The sequence below is a fragment of the Mauremys mutica genome, chromosome 2, assembly GCF_020497125.1.
Source record: "Mauremys mutica isolate MM-2020 ecotype Southern chromosome 2, ASM2049712v1, whole genome shotgun sequence".
Taxonomy (NCBI): Eukaryota; Metazoa; Chordata; order Testudines; family Geoemydidae; genus Mauremys; species Mauremys mutica.
The window spans coordinates 278091362-278107937 of NC_059073.1; the positions used below are offsets into that span (position 1 = coordinate 278091362).

General features: G+C 40.5%; 1 protein-coding gene across 4 annotated transcripts in view; it reads left to right on the forward strand.

Moving 5' to 3' along the window:
• Window positions 1-16576, forward strand: part of PAXIP1 (PAX interacting protein 1) — an 89271-nt gene that overhangs the window by 57311 nt on the left and 15384 nt on the right. For all 4 annotated transcript variants that reach the window (XM_045006301.1, XM_045006300.1, XR_006577063.1 and 1 more), the window contains exons 11-16: window positions 1738-1859; window positions 2465-2649; window positions 2807-2850; window positions 4687-4754; window positions 7715-7817; window positions 13754-13922. In XM_045006301.1, the coding sequence (XP_044862236.1) occupies window positions 1738-1859; window positions 2465-2649; window positions 2807-2850; window positions 4687-4754; window positions 7715-7817; window positions 13754-13922 (691 nt within the window). The remainder of the gene's footprint in view (window positions 1-1737; window positions 1860-2464; window positions 2650-2806; window positions 2851-4686; window positions 4755-7714; window positions 7818-13753; window positions 13923-16576) is intronic.

The window sequence follows — 16576 nt, forward strand, 5'->3', positions numbered from 1 at the left end:
TTCATGAGGACTTCGTAGAAGTCAGACAGCAATACATCAAGCAGTCAGTCAGCACTGTGCAGTTCATTGCAGTATAGAAACTCATCTCTTTGGTCCCAGGTCTCAGTTACTGTGGTCCTGCACTTGAGCCGGGAGTATATTGGGGAGCAAAATTAGCTTGAAGTTACCTTTTGTGATCTCCATATTCTGATGCAGCTAGAGTCCTGCTGTGCTCCTGGTGTAAATTAGTCTAGCTTCAGGGCCCTAGGAAGGAGAGAACAGTTTAGTGCCACAGCTGCGGCATGTGGGGGTGGGAGAAATGCTGATGTAGAGCTCTTATACCTGCTGAAGAGGTGCCCTATGCATGGGCATTCTCAGGAGTCTGTTTCCAGTCCTCTGAGTCTCCTTTTTACTGCTAGAGCTGCAGAAAAGGGCTATAGGTATCTGAGAATTTGGCCCATGTATTATAATATGCATAAATAGCAATTTTAATAATTATACAGGTACAGAAATTCAGGTTTGCAGTAGCCCAAACAAACACCGCAGTTGAAATGAGGTATGTTTTCTAGGAATCCTGGCAATCCTTTCTTAGTTCAGCAGTAGCATTCTTTGGTAGTCTTGGATAGCTGTCATTTCTCACTATTGGTATGTTGACACTGCATTTTAAAACCTATGGCAGCAAGTCTCAGAGCTCAGGTTGACAGAGTTGGTCTTGTGCTACATGACTAAATGCAGCTATGTAGATGTTCAGGCCCAGGGTGGGCTTCATAGCCTGAGCTGCAATGTCTACATTGCTGTTTTTAGCATCATAGCAGAAGCCCAAGTCTGTAGACGTGGGCTCTGCGACTCGGTACCAGGGGTTTTAAAACATAATATAGACATAACCTTAGACTGCTTAGTTGCCAGCTCTCAGAATTAATGGCCTGATTTCAAGAGGCCTGGTAGCTTCCTCATTTTGTAACTTGGATCTTCCACACACTCAAACTGTACACATGTTGGTTGATTTGGGGGTGGTTAGAGGGGTTTTATTTCTTTGCTTTCTGGTTTCTTAATTTCTGCTTGACATTAATTAATTTACACTCTCAGTCTTTAATTCTTTTTTGTGCTTGTAAATTTGATATGTCTAGGAAACAGCATGCACAAGTCCGGGCCTCTGTTGCAGATGTAGCAGTGGGATCTGCCATATTGAAAGCATCTTTGTTTCTGGCGTCCTTACACTCCCTTCCAGCCTGAGCACTGCTTGCCACTCACTTATGTGTGGAATATACATAGGGACCAGCACTCAAAGAAATGGAAGTTACTTACTGTACCTGGAAGTTCTTTGAGATGTGTGGTCCCTAACTGTATTCCACTATCCATCCTCCATCCCCTGTGCTTTGGATCTGGTTAGATTTGTGTTAAGAGGAGGAACCAGGTGGGTGGCATCCACCCTCACTGCCTCTTATACCCTCACTCAGGAGAACAAGGAGACCTACTCTACCGGTGCAGTCCAACGGATACTGCTTGTTAAAATCTCCAGACTCAGGTGCATGGTGTGCATGTGTACCCACGTGTGGAATACAGATAGGGACCATGCATCTCAGAGAACTTCCAGTTACAATAAGTAACCTACATTTCATTGAGACACATTGACAAGTTCACCAGGCTAGAGAAGAATAATCTCTTATTTATTTACAGCCTGGGTGTAAATACTGCCTAGTTCTTTTATTATTTATTTATTTATTTATTTATTGTAACTCTTGTTCTTTTCTACTCTAGATTATCTCAGTGACAGGATTTGTTGATAGTGACAGAGATGATCTCAAACTAATGGCTTACCTAGCAGGGGCCAAATACACCGGCTATCTGTGTCGCAGCAACACAGTTCTCATCTGTAAAGAGTAAGTGGTTTTATCTCAACAGCATTCACATCTTCAATAACCTATTTCCAGTCTAGCTACAAAATGATTCTTGATTACGTTAGTTACTTTCTTGCTATATGCTATTCATTTATAGGTATTTCATGATAAAGGCACTTATGTTTTAATCTATTGTTTTCCTGGAGTGAGCTAGACAACTGCAGTATGGATGCCCAGTTTTATTAATTATATTACTAAGTCTGTTATATTCCAGTAATTTACAATTTTTTACTTCTGAGTTTAGAAAGCTAACTTTTGAGCCATTAAGTGTAAAGTAATTTCTCTTTAAGAGAGGATGCAGTTATTAGGCCATTTATAAGTAAATGATTAATACTGATTGGTTAAAAGGTCTTCAACTAGTGCCATTTTAGATCTTCTGTTCTGGGCAGATATTCTAGCTCACCAACCATTCACGTCTATAGCAAAAATATCTCTTAGGAAAAGCACTTATTTGGCTGCAACTACCAATAAAAAAAAATCCATAGGGCAGGCTGAGAAGAGAATGTTGGTATTCTAGAACTTACTGAAGGAAGTACCTTTTTATTAATGTGTATATTTTCTTTCCCCCCCTCCCCCACACAATTAAGGCCTACTGGGTTAAAGTATGAGAAAGCCAAAGAATGGAGGATACCATGTGTAAACGCACAGTGGATTTGCGATATATTGCTTGGAAATTTTGAAGCATTGCGGCAGATTCAGCATAGCCGATATACAGTGTTCAATCTTCAGGACCCGCTTTCTCCTACTCAGCATCTAGTTCTAAATCTCCTGGGTAAGTGGGAATTTCCATTCACAATATCCTGTATCCCACAGAGATTAGCCTACTGGATAACATTATAATTATACTCAGTCATGTTGGACTGTCATATCTTTTTTTTTGTAACAAATTACTCACACGGTCCTATATGTTTTTTCTTCACCTCTTGTAGATGCTTGGAGAGTGCCATTAAAGGTATCATCAGAGCTTCTAATGGTATGTTGATTTATTCTTCCAGTTGTGTTTTCAAATAGTTATTGCTAGGGCTTTGTTGTATCCACGTATGAGAGAGTAGGTGAAAATCAGGATGGGCATGAAAGTGTATTTTAAAAAAAGCCTCCTTGCTGTATTTGATGATGTTCTCCATGTTAATTTATTTTCATGCTTCAGGTGAGTAGAAAAAGAAAAGAAATCATTTTGCAAAACCCAAGCAATTTTGGGTGCCCACTTGAAACCTCTTAAAGAGTTCTGGTTTTCAGAGGATCATTATTCAGCACTTTCTGAAACTGAGGTCCCTTTTTAGACTTTTCAGGTTGGACAACCAAAATCATTAGTTACTTTTGAAAATCTTGGCCTTAATGCATAATATTTATACTGCACAAAATTAAGGCAGAATTGTTCCATTCATATGGTTTCAAGTACTGTTATGCGTACACAATATCAAGTCCCAAAACCATGGACTTGGTACCAAGTGAAAGGCATTTGTAATTTTATTTAAGAATATTATGCTTTAAAAAGTTATATTGATTAAAAAATGTAGTAAGACTAGTGTAAACTGACAAAAGCAAGGAGATTTAGAGTGACTGTTCCACATTTTCCTCACATTTTCTTGATATTGCAATCCATACTGTAGGATATGTAAAAGTTCTTTTTATTTTATTTTATATAGACTAATGTAAATACAAAAATTAAGGTTGAAGTGACAACTTCCACTCTGAATTTCCTTGTTTTTGTCAATGTATAATAACATTAACCTATTTTATGATCTTGAAAATTTTTAGACTAGGATTTCTCTAGCCATGTCAGGGTCATTCTTTTAACAATTTCACAATGTTTGACTTGCTTTTATGGTTAATTCCAGTTTGCACCAATGAATATACAGCTCAGTTGTACAGCAGATGGCATTTAGATAAAATTTCACATTGCGCACACAATACTTGCCTTATCTCTTCTGTTCTGGATTATTTGTTATCTTAGTCTTATTACCATACTCTTTAGTAAGCAAGAGCTGAATAACTTTCTAATTCATTTCAACTTTTTTTAGCTGTCAAAATATTTTAAATAATTCCATTTTTTTCAAGCACTCAGCAGTTGACAAAACCAGTACTAAAGTATGCCTGACACCTGGCCTTAAGCCTGATGCCATCTTCCAGTTTTTTAAATGAATTTTAGACACTTAGGAATATGTTCTTGTGTGCCTGCACTATTTGGTACTTACCACAATATTTAAGGAGGGACTGATTGACTAAGTAGGCAGCAATAGGATATGCAGCCTCAATTTCTAGTTGCCAGTTGAAATGTAGCCTGTGCTAGTACATATTTTTCATCTGTGTGTAGATTTAGTTGTCTTCATATATTTTAAAATAAGTGTTCTCAACCTTTTTCTTTCTGATGCCCCCCCAACATGCTATAAAAACTCAACGGCCTGCCTGTGCCACAACTGTTTTTCTGCATATAAAAGCCAGGGCTGGGGCTAGGGGGTCACAAGCAGGGCAATTGCCTGAGGACCCATGCCACAGGGGGCCCCGCAAAGCTGATTTGCTCAAGCTTCAGCTTCACCCCCACTGGCAGGGCTTGGGGCCCCAGGCTTCAGCACCGCACTGCACAGATTTGGCTTTCTGCCCTAGGCCCCAGCAAGTCTAACGACGGCCCTGCTTGGCAGACCCCTTGAAACCTGCTCGTGGCCTCCCAGGGGTCCCCGGAGCCCTAGTTGAGAACCGCTGCTTTAAAATATAGTAGTTAAATGTTTTATTGTGAAACAGAAAAACTAGGATGGCTAATCAGAAAGTTTGTGCTTACTTCAGACACAAATGTATGGTGGTCTAATTGCAGGGTGTGAGATTGCCCCTGAAACCAAAGCAAAATGAATCAAGTCTTCAGCCTTCTTCTAAACGGGCAAGGTAAGAATAACTGGCTACCAGTGACAAAAGCTCATTAACTTCCTTTTGCACAGGACTTCTGTTTCCTTTGTTATTAAAAAAACTTGAGAATGTCCACAAAACTGTCCATTAGCTGTCAGCCTGGAACCATCAAATCCCCTTACTTACTAAGATGGTTGTATCTGGCAGAAATGGCTACATGTTGCCAACAGGCTATCGATTAATGGCAGTTAACTCACACGATTAACTAAAAAAAAAATCGCAATAAAAAAATTAATTGCGAGTAATTGCACTGTTAAACAATTGAATACCAATTGAAATTTATTAAATATTTTTGGATGTTTTCCTACATTTTCAAATATATCAATTTCAATTACCACACAGAATACAAAGTGTATAGTGCTCACTTCATATTATTTTTATTACAAATATTTGCACTGTAAAAATGATAAACAAAAGAAATAGTATTTTTCAATTCACCTCATACAAGTACTGTAGTGTAATTTATCAGAGGGGTAGCCATGTTAGTCTGGATCTGTAAAAGCAGTAAAGAATCCTGTGGCACCTTATAGACTAACAGACATTTTGCAGCATGAGCTTTCATGGGTGAATACCCACTTCGTCGGATGCGAGTAGTGACAATTTCTGTAGTGTAATTTCTTTATCATGAAAGTGCAACTTACAAATATAGTTGTTTTGTTACATAACTGGACTCAAAAACAAAACAGTGTAAAACTTCAGAGCCTACAAGTCCACTCGGTCCTACTTCTTGTTCAGCCAATAGCTAAGAGAAACAAGTTTGTTTACATTTACAAGAGATAATGTAATTACAGTGTCACCTGAAACAAGTGAACAGCTGTTGCATGGCACAGTTGTAGCCGGCATCGCAAGATATTTATATGCCAGATGCACTAAAGATTCATGTGCCTCTTCATGCTTCGGCCATCGTTCCAGAGGACATGCGTCCATGCTGATGACGCTTGTTTAAAAAAAAATGCATTAATTACATTTTGACTGAACTCCTTGGGGGAGAGTTGTTTGTCCTCTGCTCTGTTTTACCTGCATTCTGCCATGTATTTCATGTTATAGCAGTCTCGGATGATGACCCAGCACATGTTCGTTTTAACAACACTTTCACTGCAAATTTGACAAAATGCAAGGAAGATACCAATGTGAAATTTCTAAAGATAGCTACAGCACTCGACCCAAGATTTAAGAATCTGAAGTGCCTTCTAAAATCTGAGAGGGATGAGGTGTGGAGCTTGCTTTTAAAATTTTTAAAAGAGGAACACTGGTGCCGAAACTACAGACACCAAACCACCAAAAAAGAAATCAGCCTTCTGCTGGTGGCATCTGACTCAGATGATGAAAATGAACTGGCATCAGTCCACACTGCTGTGGATCGTTATCGAGCAGAACCCATCAGCATGGACGCATGTCTCCTGGAAGAGTGGTTGAAGCATGAAGGGACATATGAATCTTTAGCGCATCTAGCACCTAAATATCTTGTGACGCCGGCTACAACATTGCCATGCGAACGTCTGTTCTCACTTTCAGGTGACACTGTAAAGAAGAAGCAGGTAGCATTATCTTCTGCTAATGTAAACAAACTTGTTTGAGCAATTGGCTGAAAAAAAGTAGGACTGATTGGACTTGTAGGCTCTAAAGTTTTACATTGTTTAATTTTTGAATGCAGGCTTTTTGTACATAATTCTACATTTGTAAGTTCAACTTTCACAATAAAGAGATTGCACTACAGTACTTGTATTAGGTGAATTGAAAAATACGATTTCTTTTGTTTTTTTTACAGTGCAAGTATTTGTAATAAAAAATAAAGTGAGCACTGTACCCTTTGTATTCTGTGTTGTAATTGAAATCAATATATTTGAAAATGTAGAAGACATCCAAAAATATTTAAATACATGGTATTCTATTATTGTTTAACAGTGCAATTAATCGCGATTAATATTTTTAATAGCAGGATTAATTGAGATTAATTTTTTTAATCACTTGACAGCCCTAGTTGCCAACTATGCACTGGAGGAGATGGAAAAAAGAGAGCACACCGAGGTAGTGAACTAGAAAGAGAGAGGGGAGGAGAGAATAGAGAGAGGATGTGGAGAAATTGTGGGGGAGAAATTAGGGAGGCAGAGAACTAGGGGTAGAGGGAAGAAAGCAGAGACAGTGAGAGGAAATGGGATGAGAAGTGGAGAGGAAAACATGGAAATAAAAAATAGAAAGCAAAACTGAAAAAAGGATTTAAAAAGCCAATGGTACATAGAAAAGGTTGGGAGGGGAAGAGAGAATGGACAAAAGAAAGTGAAATGGAAACAACATATTCACATAAAAACATAATAATTGCAAAGGGCTCTTTTTAAATAAACTAAAAAGTGAACTCATAAGCCTTTCATGAATCAGAGACTACATCATCTTGTGAGAGTTTTCTTCACCTTGTCTCCAAAACTGAGTCCAGCAATTGAGCAGAGACTTCTAAAAGGTTAGCATTCATGGCACAAACAATACATTGCCTGTTTAATATAAATGCTTAACTCTAAGATTAAAATCATGCTGGATGCTTAGTTTGACATTGGTGATTTTCTCTAAGGAATCATTCTGCCATTCACTCTGTAAAGTCTACAATCCTTTATAATGGTGAAAGTGTAAATAAGAAAGTGTAAATAAGAAAAGTGGCCAGGGTATCTGATATGTTTCTGGAAAAGCACTGCAGCTTAGGAAGCCTTTTTGGAGATAGTCTGAGCTCCACTGGGTCAGGACTGTGCTCAGTCTGTTCCTTGTACCAACTTAAACACATCTTGTTCTCAGGTTGGCACCCCTTTTATCAAAAAGCCATAAAGCCTGCAAACCTTTACTTGTGTGAGTAGTCCCATGAGTAAAAGTTTTGCAAGATTGTGCTTCAGTGGTTTTAAAATAAAAACATTGGTCCCAGTCATCATGATGTCCTGTATTTTTCTATTTTGTAGAATTGAGGACATACCACCACCTACAAAAAAGCTCTCACCAGAATTGACCCCAATGGTGCTCTTCACAGGATTTGAGCCTACACAAGTCCAGCAGTATATCAAGGTGACTTTCATATTTGTCACTTATGCACAATATTTTGGAACATTTAGCAACTTCAGATTATTTTCCCTAACACATCAAGTTTAATTTGTGTCTACAAGACTTTATCAGAACAGGCCTAATAGATATAAAGAGAGAAAATTGTAGGGAATGGTTTTAAAATAGTAGAGAATATAGTTTTTGGTAAATTGAGTTTTATTTGCTAGTTATATCCAAGTTAGCATTACTCAGGTACTTCATTTTACTCAGGTCTTATTTTTTCTTTCCTAATGTTCATTTTCAAAGAGGGGGGGATACCTTCAGTACCTCCAATAGCAAACCAAATGACCAAGTTTAGGCGAGGAACATATGAATTACCATATTGAATCAGACCCAAGGTCCATCTAGTGCAGTATCTTGTCTCTTGACTCTGTGCAGCAGCAGATGCTTCACAGGAAGGTGCGAGATTACCCCATATCTGCCTACTCTGTGTTGTCTGTCTCCCATGAATGTTTAATCCTGCTTCTTCACAGACATTGTTTTAAATTTTAAAGCATGAGGCTTTATATCCCTTCCAAAACTTATTAACTGTTAAAACTCTGGATATTCTTGTTACCCATATAAAAGTCCAGTCCCTCTTTGAACCTTGCTACATATTTGGAGCTAGATTCAGAAATGAACTTAGGTGTGGCGATGTTCAGCCTCAACATGCCTAACCATGCCTAGAAAATCCCTGGGATTCTCAAAGCCTGAATTGGATGCTCAGGCTCCTTATACAATGTATGGGGAGAGATAGGCTCCTTAGAATGGGAGTCACAAAAGCAAGCACATTAAATGGCTCCCTGTCTAAGCCAGCCAATAGGAGATGCCAAGCAGAGGGGTATGTCCTAAGCCCCACCCCTCTCAGAGAGGAGGACCTCCCTCATAACTTTTAGCCTAGTGAGGTGTATTCCACATATGGGTACACATGTGCTTGAGCCCAGAGACTTTTTAGTAGCAATGTCCATTGATCTGCACATGCACAATTGTTCTTGTGCTCTGAACCAAGGATATGAGGGGCAGTGTGGACTGGAGCCTCTCCAGTTCCTTCGTACCACTGCATGGCCTGAGTCAGAATCTTCTGTGTCCACACCTTCTTCCTTTGACTGCTTCAGTCTGTGTATAAATATTGTAAATAGTTTTACTTCTTTACTCTTTTAGTGTTAAGTACTAGTGTAATTAGTTAGTTGTTTTCCCCCATCCTGGGGAAATCCTCCATGGGAGGCTAGGATTATGCCCAGAGTCCCAGGGTTACAGAATTGTTTCCTGCCCCCTGCTCCTTTTCAGTGAGTGACAAACACCAGCACTGCTTTTAGTGCCTAGGTGAGGCTCACATCTTAGCTAAGTGCAACATTTGCTGCTCCTTCTCTCCCAGAACTCAAGAGAGTCAAGACTTAGAAAAGGCCATGAGATCTCAGTCAGATCCAGGCTAATGACAACCCCCTAGACATCAGCTTCAATCAACAGGCAGAGTCCCTCCAAACATAAGCTCAGTGCTCGAGACTGAGACGTCTAAGCCTAAGGTGAAGGCTTCTCATGAAAATATGGGGCATTGTCACAAGCACAGAGACAACATTCTTCCAACGCTGCCCCAAAGGAAAAAAGACACCCCCCAATCCCTTCAAAGTTGGGAGAGTTCTTGCCCCTGCACCTAAAGATTAAGGCCAAAGTAAATCTCCTCAGCAGGAGAAAGTGGCACTAAGGAGAATGGATCCATTTGTTCCAGTACTGGTTCTGATACGCTGACAGAAAGACATTTCATCACCACTCCCTTTAACATCCAAATCATACTCTGCCAATAACGTCACAGCCCTGGCGGTATCCAACTTCCAATGTGACCAGGGAAACACTGGATCCAACAGGCCCACCAGTTGATTCTTCCCATACCCCAAGATGGTCCGAGACCTATGTCTCTCTGGAGGACATTTTTGCTCTCCCCTATCCTCACTCCCCACTACTCTGAGGTTCACCTTTATTCACAGACATAATTGATGCAGAAGAGGAAGCTATTCTGAGGTCATGGGATCTCTCTCCTCTCCCACCCTTGAATCTGGGTACCATATCACTGGTTCTGCCAGAAGTTCAGGATCCAGCATTTTCATCTGATGAGTTAGAGGTTTCAGAAGAGCCCCTACCCTATCATGCAGAAACGGGCCTAGAGAGAGCAGGGTTCCATCCTGCAATCAAAACAGGTGGTACCCAGTGCCATGGGGTTCTCCTCAGCTGGTTTAGCCTTCATACGTGCATTACCCAGGATCAGTACATGAACATTACTTGCCATCTCCTGGCCAACACCAGCTGGCCCCATCGGAATATGTAGAAGACTGAGCTGAACTGGATCCAACAGTTCTGATGGTTTTGGGAGCAATTTCATTGTCTTTCCCAGATGAGGCAGCTATCCCATCTTCACCATCTCTGCCTGATGACTAGAGGCAATATCAGTAGCTCCTACAAAGGGTGGTGTCCAAGCTCCAGATATAGCTTGAAGAGGTTCAGGAGTCCCAACATAGATTGCTGGATATCTTGCAACCTTTGGGTCCCAGTTGAGCAGCCCTCCCTATCACCAAGGCCATCATGTATCCAGCTAGAATAGTGTGGCACACTTCTGCTTCTTGCACTCCCACCCCAAAGAGTGCTGAGAAGCACTACTTTGTTCCATTTAAAGGGTCAGAGTTTCTGTTCTCTCACTCATCATCCAACTCTGAGGTGGTACAAGCTGCCACTGAAAAATCCAGGCTGCAGCACCCCAAAACTACATCCTCGGACTGGACTGTCAAGTGACTAGTCCTTCTAGGAGAAAAGGTGTTTGCCTCTCTCCAATTTAGAATTTCAAATTATGAGGCCCTTCCTCCTAAATACAACGTCACTAATTATGCAGCGTTTGTTGGATTTTAAGGACAAGCTCCCTCAGGACAATAGAGTTCAGTTGATGAAGGAAAATTAGTGCCCCAAACTTCTCTCCAGGTTGCAGTAGATGCTGCAGGCTGTGGCCATTGTCCTGAGGAGAGATTCCTTTTAGAATCCTCAGGTTTCCCTGGGGAGGAGCAGAGTACCATTCAAGATCTCCCCTTCAATACAGTCAACCTGTTCAGTGAAAAGACTGATGAATCTCTCCACTCTCTCAAGAACTTGAGTTTGTTGTCTGGCTATCTCTGTCTGTAAACCTAAGAGGAACCATCATAAGCAGTGGTACAGAGTTTAAGACCATCTCCTCAATCATTTTACCACCAGTGCTCCCAGGATCCACCACACAAACAACAGACAGTACACAGGCCAAGGTACACAACCCCTGCAACATCGACTGCCACACCTTACTCTCACCAAAAGAATTTCTTTTGATGGGACTGTTGAGACCTGTATCCCTTTATTGATGCCACATCATCCTACCCTTCAGCTTTTTGGAGGCCACCATACCCAATTTGCCCACAAATGGAGGGCTTTCACAACAGATAAATGGGTGCTGGAAATTATTCACTATGGCTGTCTGATCAAGTTTCTGTTAGTCCCTATCCCCAAACGTCCTTCCTGGCTTCTTTGCTGGGACTAGTCACACGGGGAAATTGTGCATATGAAGTGGACTCCCTTCTCCACTGGAGAGCCATAGAAAGAGTTCCGTCTCAGCATCAAGGGAAAGGATTCTACTCCCCATACTTGTTAGTCCCCAAAACGAACGGGAGATGGAGTCTGATTTTTGACCTATGCCAACTAAATATATTATTCATCCAAAAATTAAAATTCCGCATGGTCACACTGGCATCAATAATCCCCCCTCTGTAAGAGGACAAACTGTTAAATAGTTTGCCCTCTTCCCTGGAGGGAGTTATTGATGCCAGTGTGACCATGCTGAATTTTAATTTTCACATGGACAGTCTTTCATATAGACATTTACCCATCCCACAGAAGGTTCCTCAGGTTCCTCTTTGGTGAAGACAATTACCAATTCAGAGCCCAGTTTGGGCTACCTATGGAACCCCAGGTCTTTGCAAAAGTCTTTTCAGTGGTGGCAGCTTGGATGAGAGGAAATTGGTTTTCCATCTTTCTGTAACTTAACAACTGGCTTATGACAGTGTGGCGGGGCAGTGACTCACTGGTGCAGCACCTCCTGCTGGTCGTCTCAGGAATTAGCTCTTCTTCGAGTGCTGTCCCTGTGGGTGCTCCACTCTAGGTGTCAGTGCATCCTGGCACCGTTGAGCGGAGATTTTCGGTAGTAGTGCCTGGTCGGGACGCAGGCGCTCAGATGGTATCTCCCGCCTTGTTGGAATCTTCCTGAGCGCCTGCGTCCCGCACCCCCCTCAGTTCCTTTTCAACCGTCCCCGGCTGAAGACGGGACTTGGGGCAGTGCTGCGTCTCTTCCCTGGTCTCTGTAGGATCAAGGAGCACCCACAGGGACAGCACTCGAAGAAAGAAGAGAAAGTTACTCACCTTACAGTAACTGAAGTTTTTCGAGATGTGTGTCCCTGTGGGTGCTCCACTCCTTGCCCTTCACCTCTCTACTTTGGAGTACTAGTAAAATCATTCCACGGTAGAGAAGGAACTGAGGGGGATGCAGGACACAGGCGCTCAGGAAGATTCCAACGAGGCGGGAGATGCCATCTGAGCACCTGCGTCCCGACCAGGCACTGCTACCGAAAAGCTCCAGTCAACGGCGCTAGGACGCACCGACACCTAGAGTGGAGCACCCACAGGGACGCACATCTCGAAGAACTTCAGTTACTGCAAGGTGAAGAACTTTCTCTTTCCAGCCCAGAGCACCCTCTGCAGGCCGGTGACTCGCCCACCACTAGCCCCCGTGTCCCTCCTGGACCCCAGTACCCCTCTACTTCAGGGTCCTGCCCCCAGCAGCATCCTACTGTCACTGGGTCTCCCCTCCCAGGGGAACCCCCAATACATGTCTCCAAAAATATATATTTTTATTTAATAGATACTAGACCTGCTCAAAACATTTTAGGCCAAACAATGTTCTGTCAAAAATACAGTTTTGTCAAAATAAACATTACTGCAAAACATGTCTATACTGAAAATTTCATCAACAAAGTCCAAAATGATTCATTTTGACTTTACCGTTTCATTTTGATAACATTGAAATGTTTTGTTTCAGCTGTATTTTGTCTATATTTTATTGTTATAACATTATCAAAATCTTTGGACATTAGTGAATTGGAATATTTTGATGATTCTAAATCATTATTTTAAAAATTTTCTTCTGCAAGAAATTTCCATTTTAAAATGTGGAATTTCCCATTTGATGGAAATTCAGTTTTCCAACCAGTTCTAATAGATACAGGAATGAGTTTATGATGGACCTCTGGTTAATGTGCATTTTAGACAAAACCACCAATATCCTATGTTTCTTATTTAATTGGTACCTCATTTGTATTGCATAATATTGCTGTTTTTCATAATGATGCTGTGGATGAGATAATGTTTAGTTTTTAATGAATATTCAGTTCCTAGTTTGTTTGAAATTGAGGCGAGCAACAGAAATGATACAAGGAGTAGAAAATCTGACCTGTGAGCAAAGGTTAAAAAACAATTGGCATGTTTAGGCTTGAGAAAAGAAGACTTGGTTGGTGGAAGGGAGGGAGCGGTCCTAATAGTCTTCAAATATATTAAGAGCTGTTATGAAGGGGTCAATTGTACTGCATCTCCACTGAAGATAGGACAAGAAGTAATGGGCTTAATCTGCAGCAAGGGAGATGTAGGTTAGATAGTAGGAAAAGCTTTCCAAATATAAGGATAATTAAGCATGGGAATAATTTTCCAAGGGTGGTTGTGTAATCCCCATCATTGGAGGTTTTTAAGAACAGATTAGGTGGTCTAGGTTTATTTGGTCCTGCCTCAGCAGAGAGGACTGGACTAGATGACTTCTGAAGATCCTTTCTAGCCCTACATTTCTATAATTCTATGATTCTAACTTTCAGAAACTCTACATTCTTGGGGGTGAAGTAGCAGAATCTGCACAGAAATGCACACATCTAGTTGCCAGCAAAGTGACCCGTACTGTGAAGTTCCTGACAGCAATTTCAGTTGTCAAGCACATAGTAACTCCGGAGTGGTTAGAAGAGTGTTTCAAATGCCAGAAATTTGTTGGTAAGTGAATACTAGAATCACTCATAGAGATAAACTGAACAGTTTTTTTTTTAAAAAGTATTCAAGGGTGGTAATTATATTTGAACAAAACATTTTTTTTGGTGGTTGACATTGTTTAGACAGCTATTTTGGAATGTGATATTAGGCATTCAGTTATTGTCTGAATAAATTGTACGTAAAACTTCAAACATAATTCTCCACATAGTTGACAGCTAAGACTTTAGCGGTCTGTTTTGTATTTTAGAACCGACAAAATGTTTAATTTTAAAAAAATATTTCATGGTTGAATAAGGGTTCTGCTATCAGTGTAGTACTATCATAGGAACAAAATTCACTTTGGTTTTCTATTAACTTTTTCTTTTTCAATTAAAGACCTCTGCCTTCAGCTCTCCACATGGTTTAATACCAATTACTTCACCCAAAGGAAAGAAAAGTAGTTCCTTTTTTCTTAACTTTTAATAACATTATTCATTTTTTTAAACGTTCTGAACTATCAAATAGCATAGTATGCACTAGTATTACTTAAAGCTTTCATAAGCTTCCCCTCCTTTTCTTTATTTCTGTTCTCAGTATAGCCAACCATAATTTAACTAGTGCTTCCTCCACTTGCACTTCTGCTGCTTTTTAGGTGTCTAGGTTGGTTGGTTGATGTGTTTGGGTTTTTTGAGGGGGAGGGGGAGATGGTTTAAAAAAAAAAATGCACATTTTATGCATTATGTTGGTAGGCATGACTATAATGTAGACAAAGAAAAAATAACTAATGTTGATCCACCCCTTTTTTAAAATTAAATTAAGAGGTGTGCTTAACAGGAATTTTTCTGAAGTAGAGATGAAAGCTTGAGTCCAATGCACTTGTGGATAAAAGTGCATTTAGGAGTGTGTGTGTGTGTGTGTGTGTGTGTGTAATCATAGCAGGTAATCAAGTGATCCATCCCCCTGTCGCCCATTCCCAGCTTCTGGCAAACAGAGGTTAGGGACACCATTCCTGCCCATCCTGGCTGTTAGCGATTGACGGACCTAGCCTCCATGAATTTATCTAGTTCCTTTTTGAACCCTGTTATAGTCTTGGCCTTCACAACATTCTCTGGCAGAGTTCCACAGGTTGACTGTGCATTGTGTGAAGAAATACTTCCTTTTGTTCGTTTTAAACCTGTTGCCTATTAATTTCATTTGGTGACACCTATTTCTTGTGTTATGAGAAGGCATAACTAATACTTCCTTATTTACTTTCTCTACACCCATCATGATTTTATAGACCTCTATCATATCCCACCTTAGTCGTCTCTTTTCCATGCTGAAAAGTCCCAATCTTATTAATCTCTCCTGATATGGAAGCTGTTCCATACCCCTAATCATTTTTGTTGCCCTTTTCTGAACCCTTTCCAATTCCAATATATCTTTTTTGAGATGGAGTGACCACATCTGCACGCCGTATTCAAGATGTGGGCGTACCATGGATTTATATAGAGGCAATATGACATTTTCTGTCTTATCTATCCCTTTCTTACTGATTCCCAACATTCTGTTAGCTTTTTTGAGTGCCACTGCACATTGAGTGGATGTTTTCAGATAACTAGTCACAATGACACCAAGATCTCTCTCTTGACTGGTAACAGCTAATTTAGACCCCATAATTTTATATGTATAGTTGGGATTATGTTTTCAATGTGCATTACTTTGCATTTATCAACATTGAATTTCATCTGTCACTTTGTTGCCCAGTCACCCAGTTTTGTGAGATCCCTTTGTAGCTCTTCACAGTCTGCTTTGGACTTAACTATCTTGAGTAGTTTTGTATCATCTGCAAATTTTGCCATCTCACTGTTTTTCCAGATCATTTATGAATATGTTGAACAGTACTGGTCCCAGTACAGAGCTCTGGGGAACATGATTTATCTCTCTCCATTCTGAAAACGGACCATTTGTTTCTACCCTTTGTTTCCTATCTTTTAACCAGTTACCGATTCATGAGAAGACCTTCCATTATCCCATGACAGCTTATTTTGTTTAAGAGCCTTTGGTGAAGGACCTTGTCAAAGGCTTTCTGAAAATCTAAGTACACCATATCCTGTCATGCATCCGACGAAGTGGGTATTCACCCACAAAAGCTCATGCTCCAATATGTCTGTTAGTCTAAAAGGTACCACAGGACTCTTTGCTGCTTTTACAGATCCAGACTAACACGGCTACCCCTCTGATACTATATCCACTGGATCCCCCTTTTCCACATGCTTGTTGACCCCCTCAAAGAACTCTAATAGATTGGTGAGGCATGATTTCCCTTTACAAAAAACATGTTGACTCTTCCCCAACAAATTATGTTCATCTATGTGTCTGACAATTCTGTTTTTTGTTATAGTTTCAACCAGTTTGCCTGGTACTGAAGTCAGGTTTACTGGCCTGTAATTGTCAGGATCACCTCTGGAGCCCTGTTTAAAAAATTAGCGTCACACTAGCTATTCTCCAGTCATTTGGTACAGAGGCTGATTTAAATGATAGGTTACAAACCACAGTTAGCAGTTCTGCAATTTCACATTTGAGTTCCTTCAGAACCCTTGGGTGAATACCATCGGGTCCTAGTGACATATTACTGTTTAATTTATCAATTTGTTCCAAAAGGTCCTCTAGTGACACCTCAATCTGGGACAGTTCCT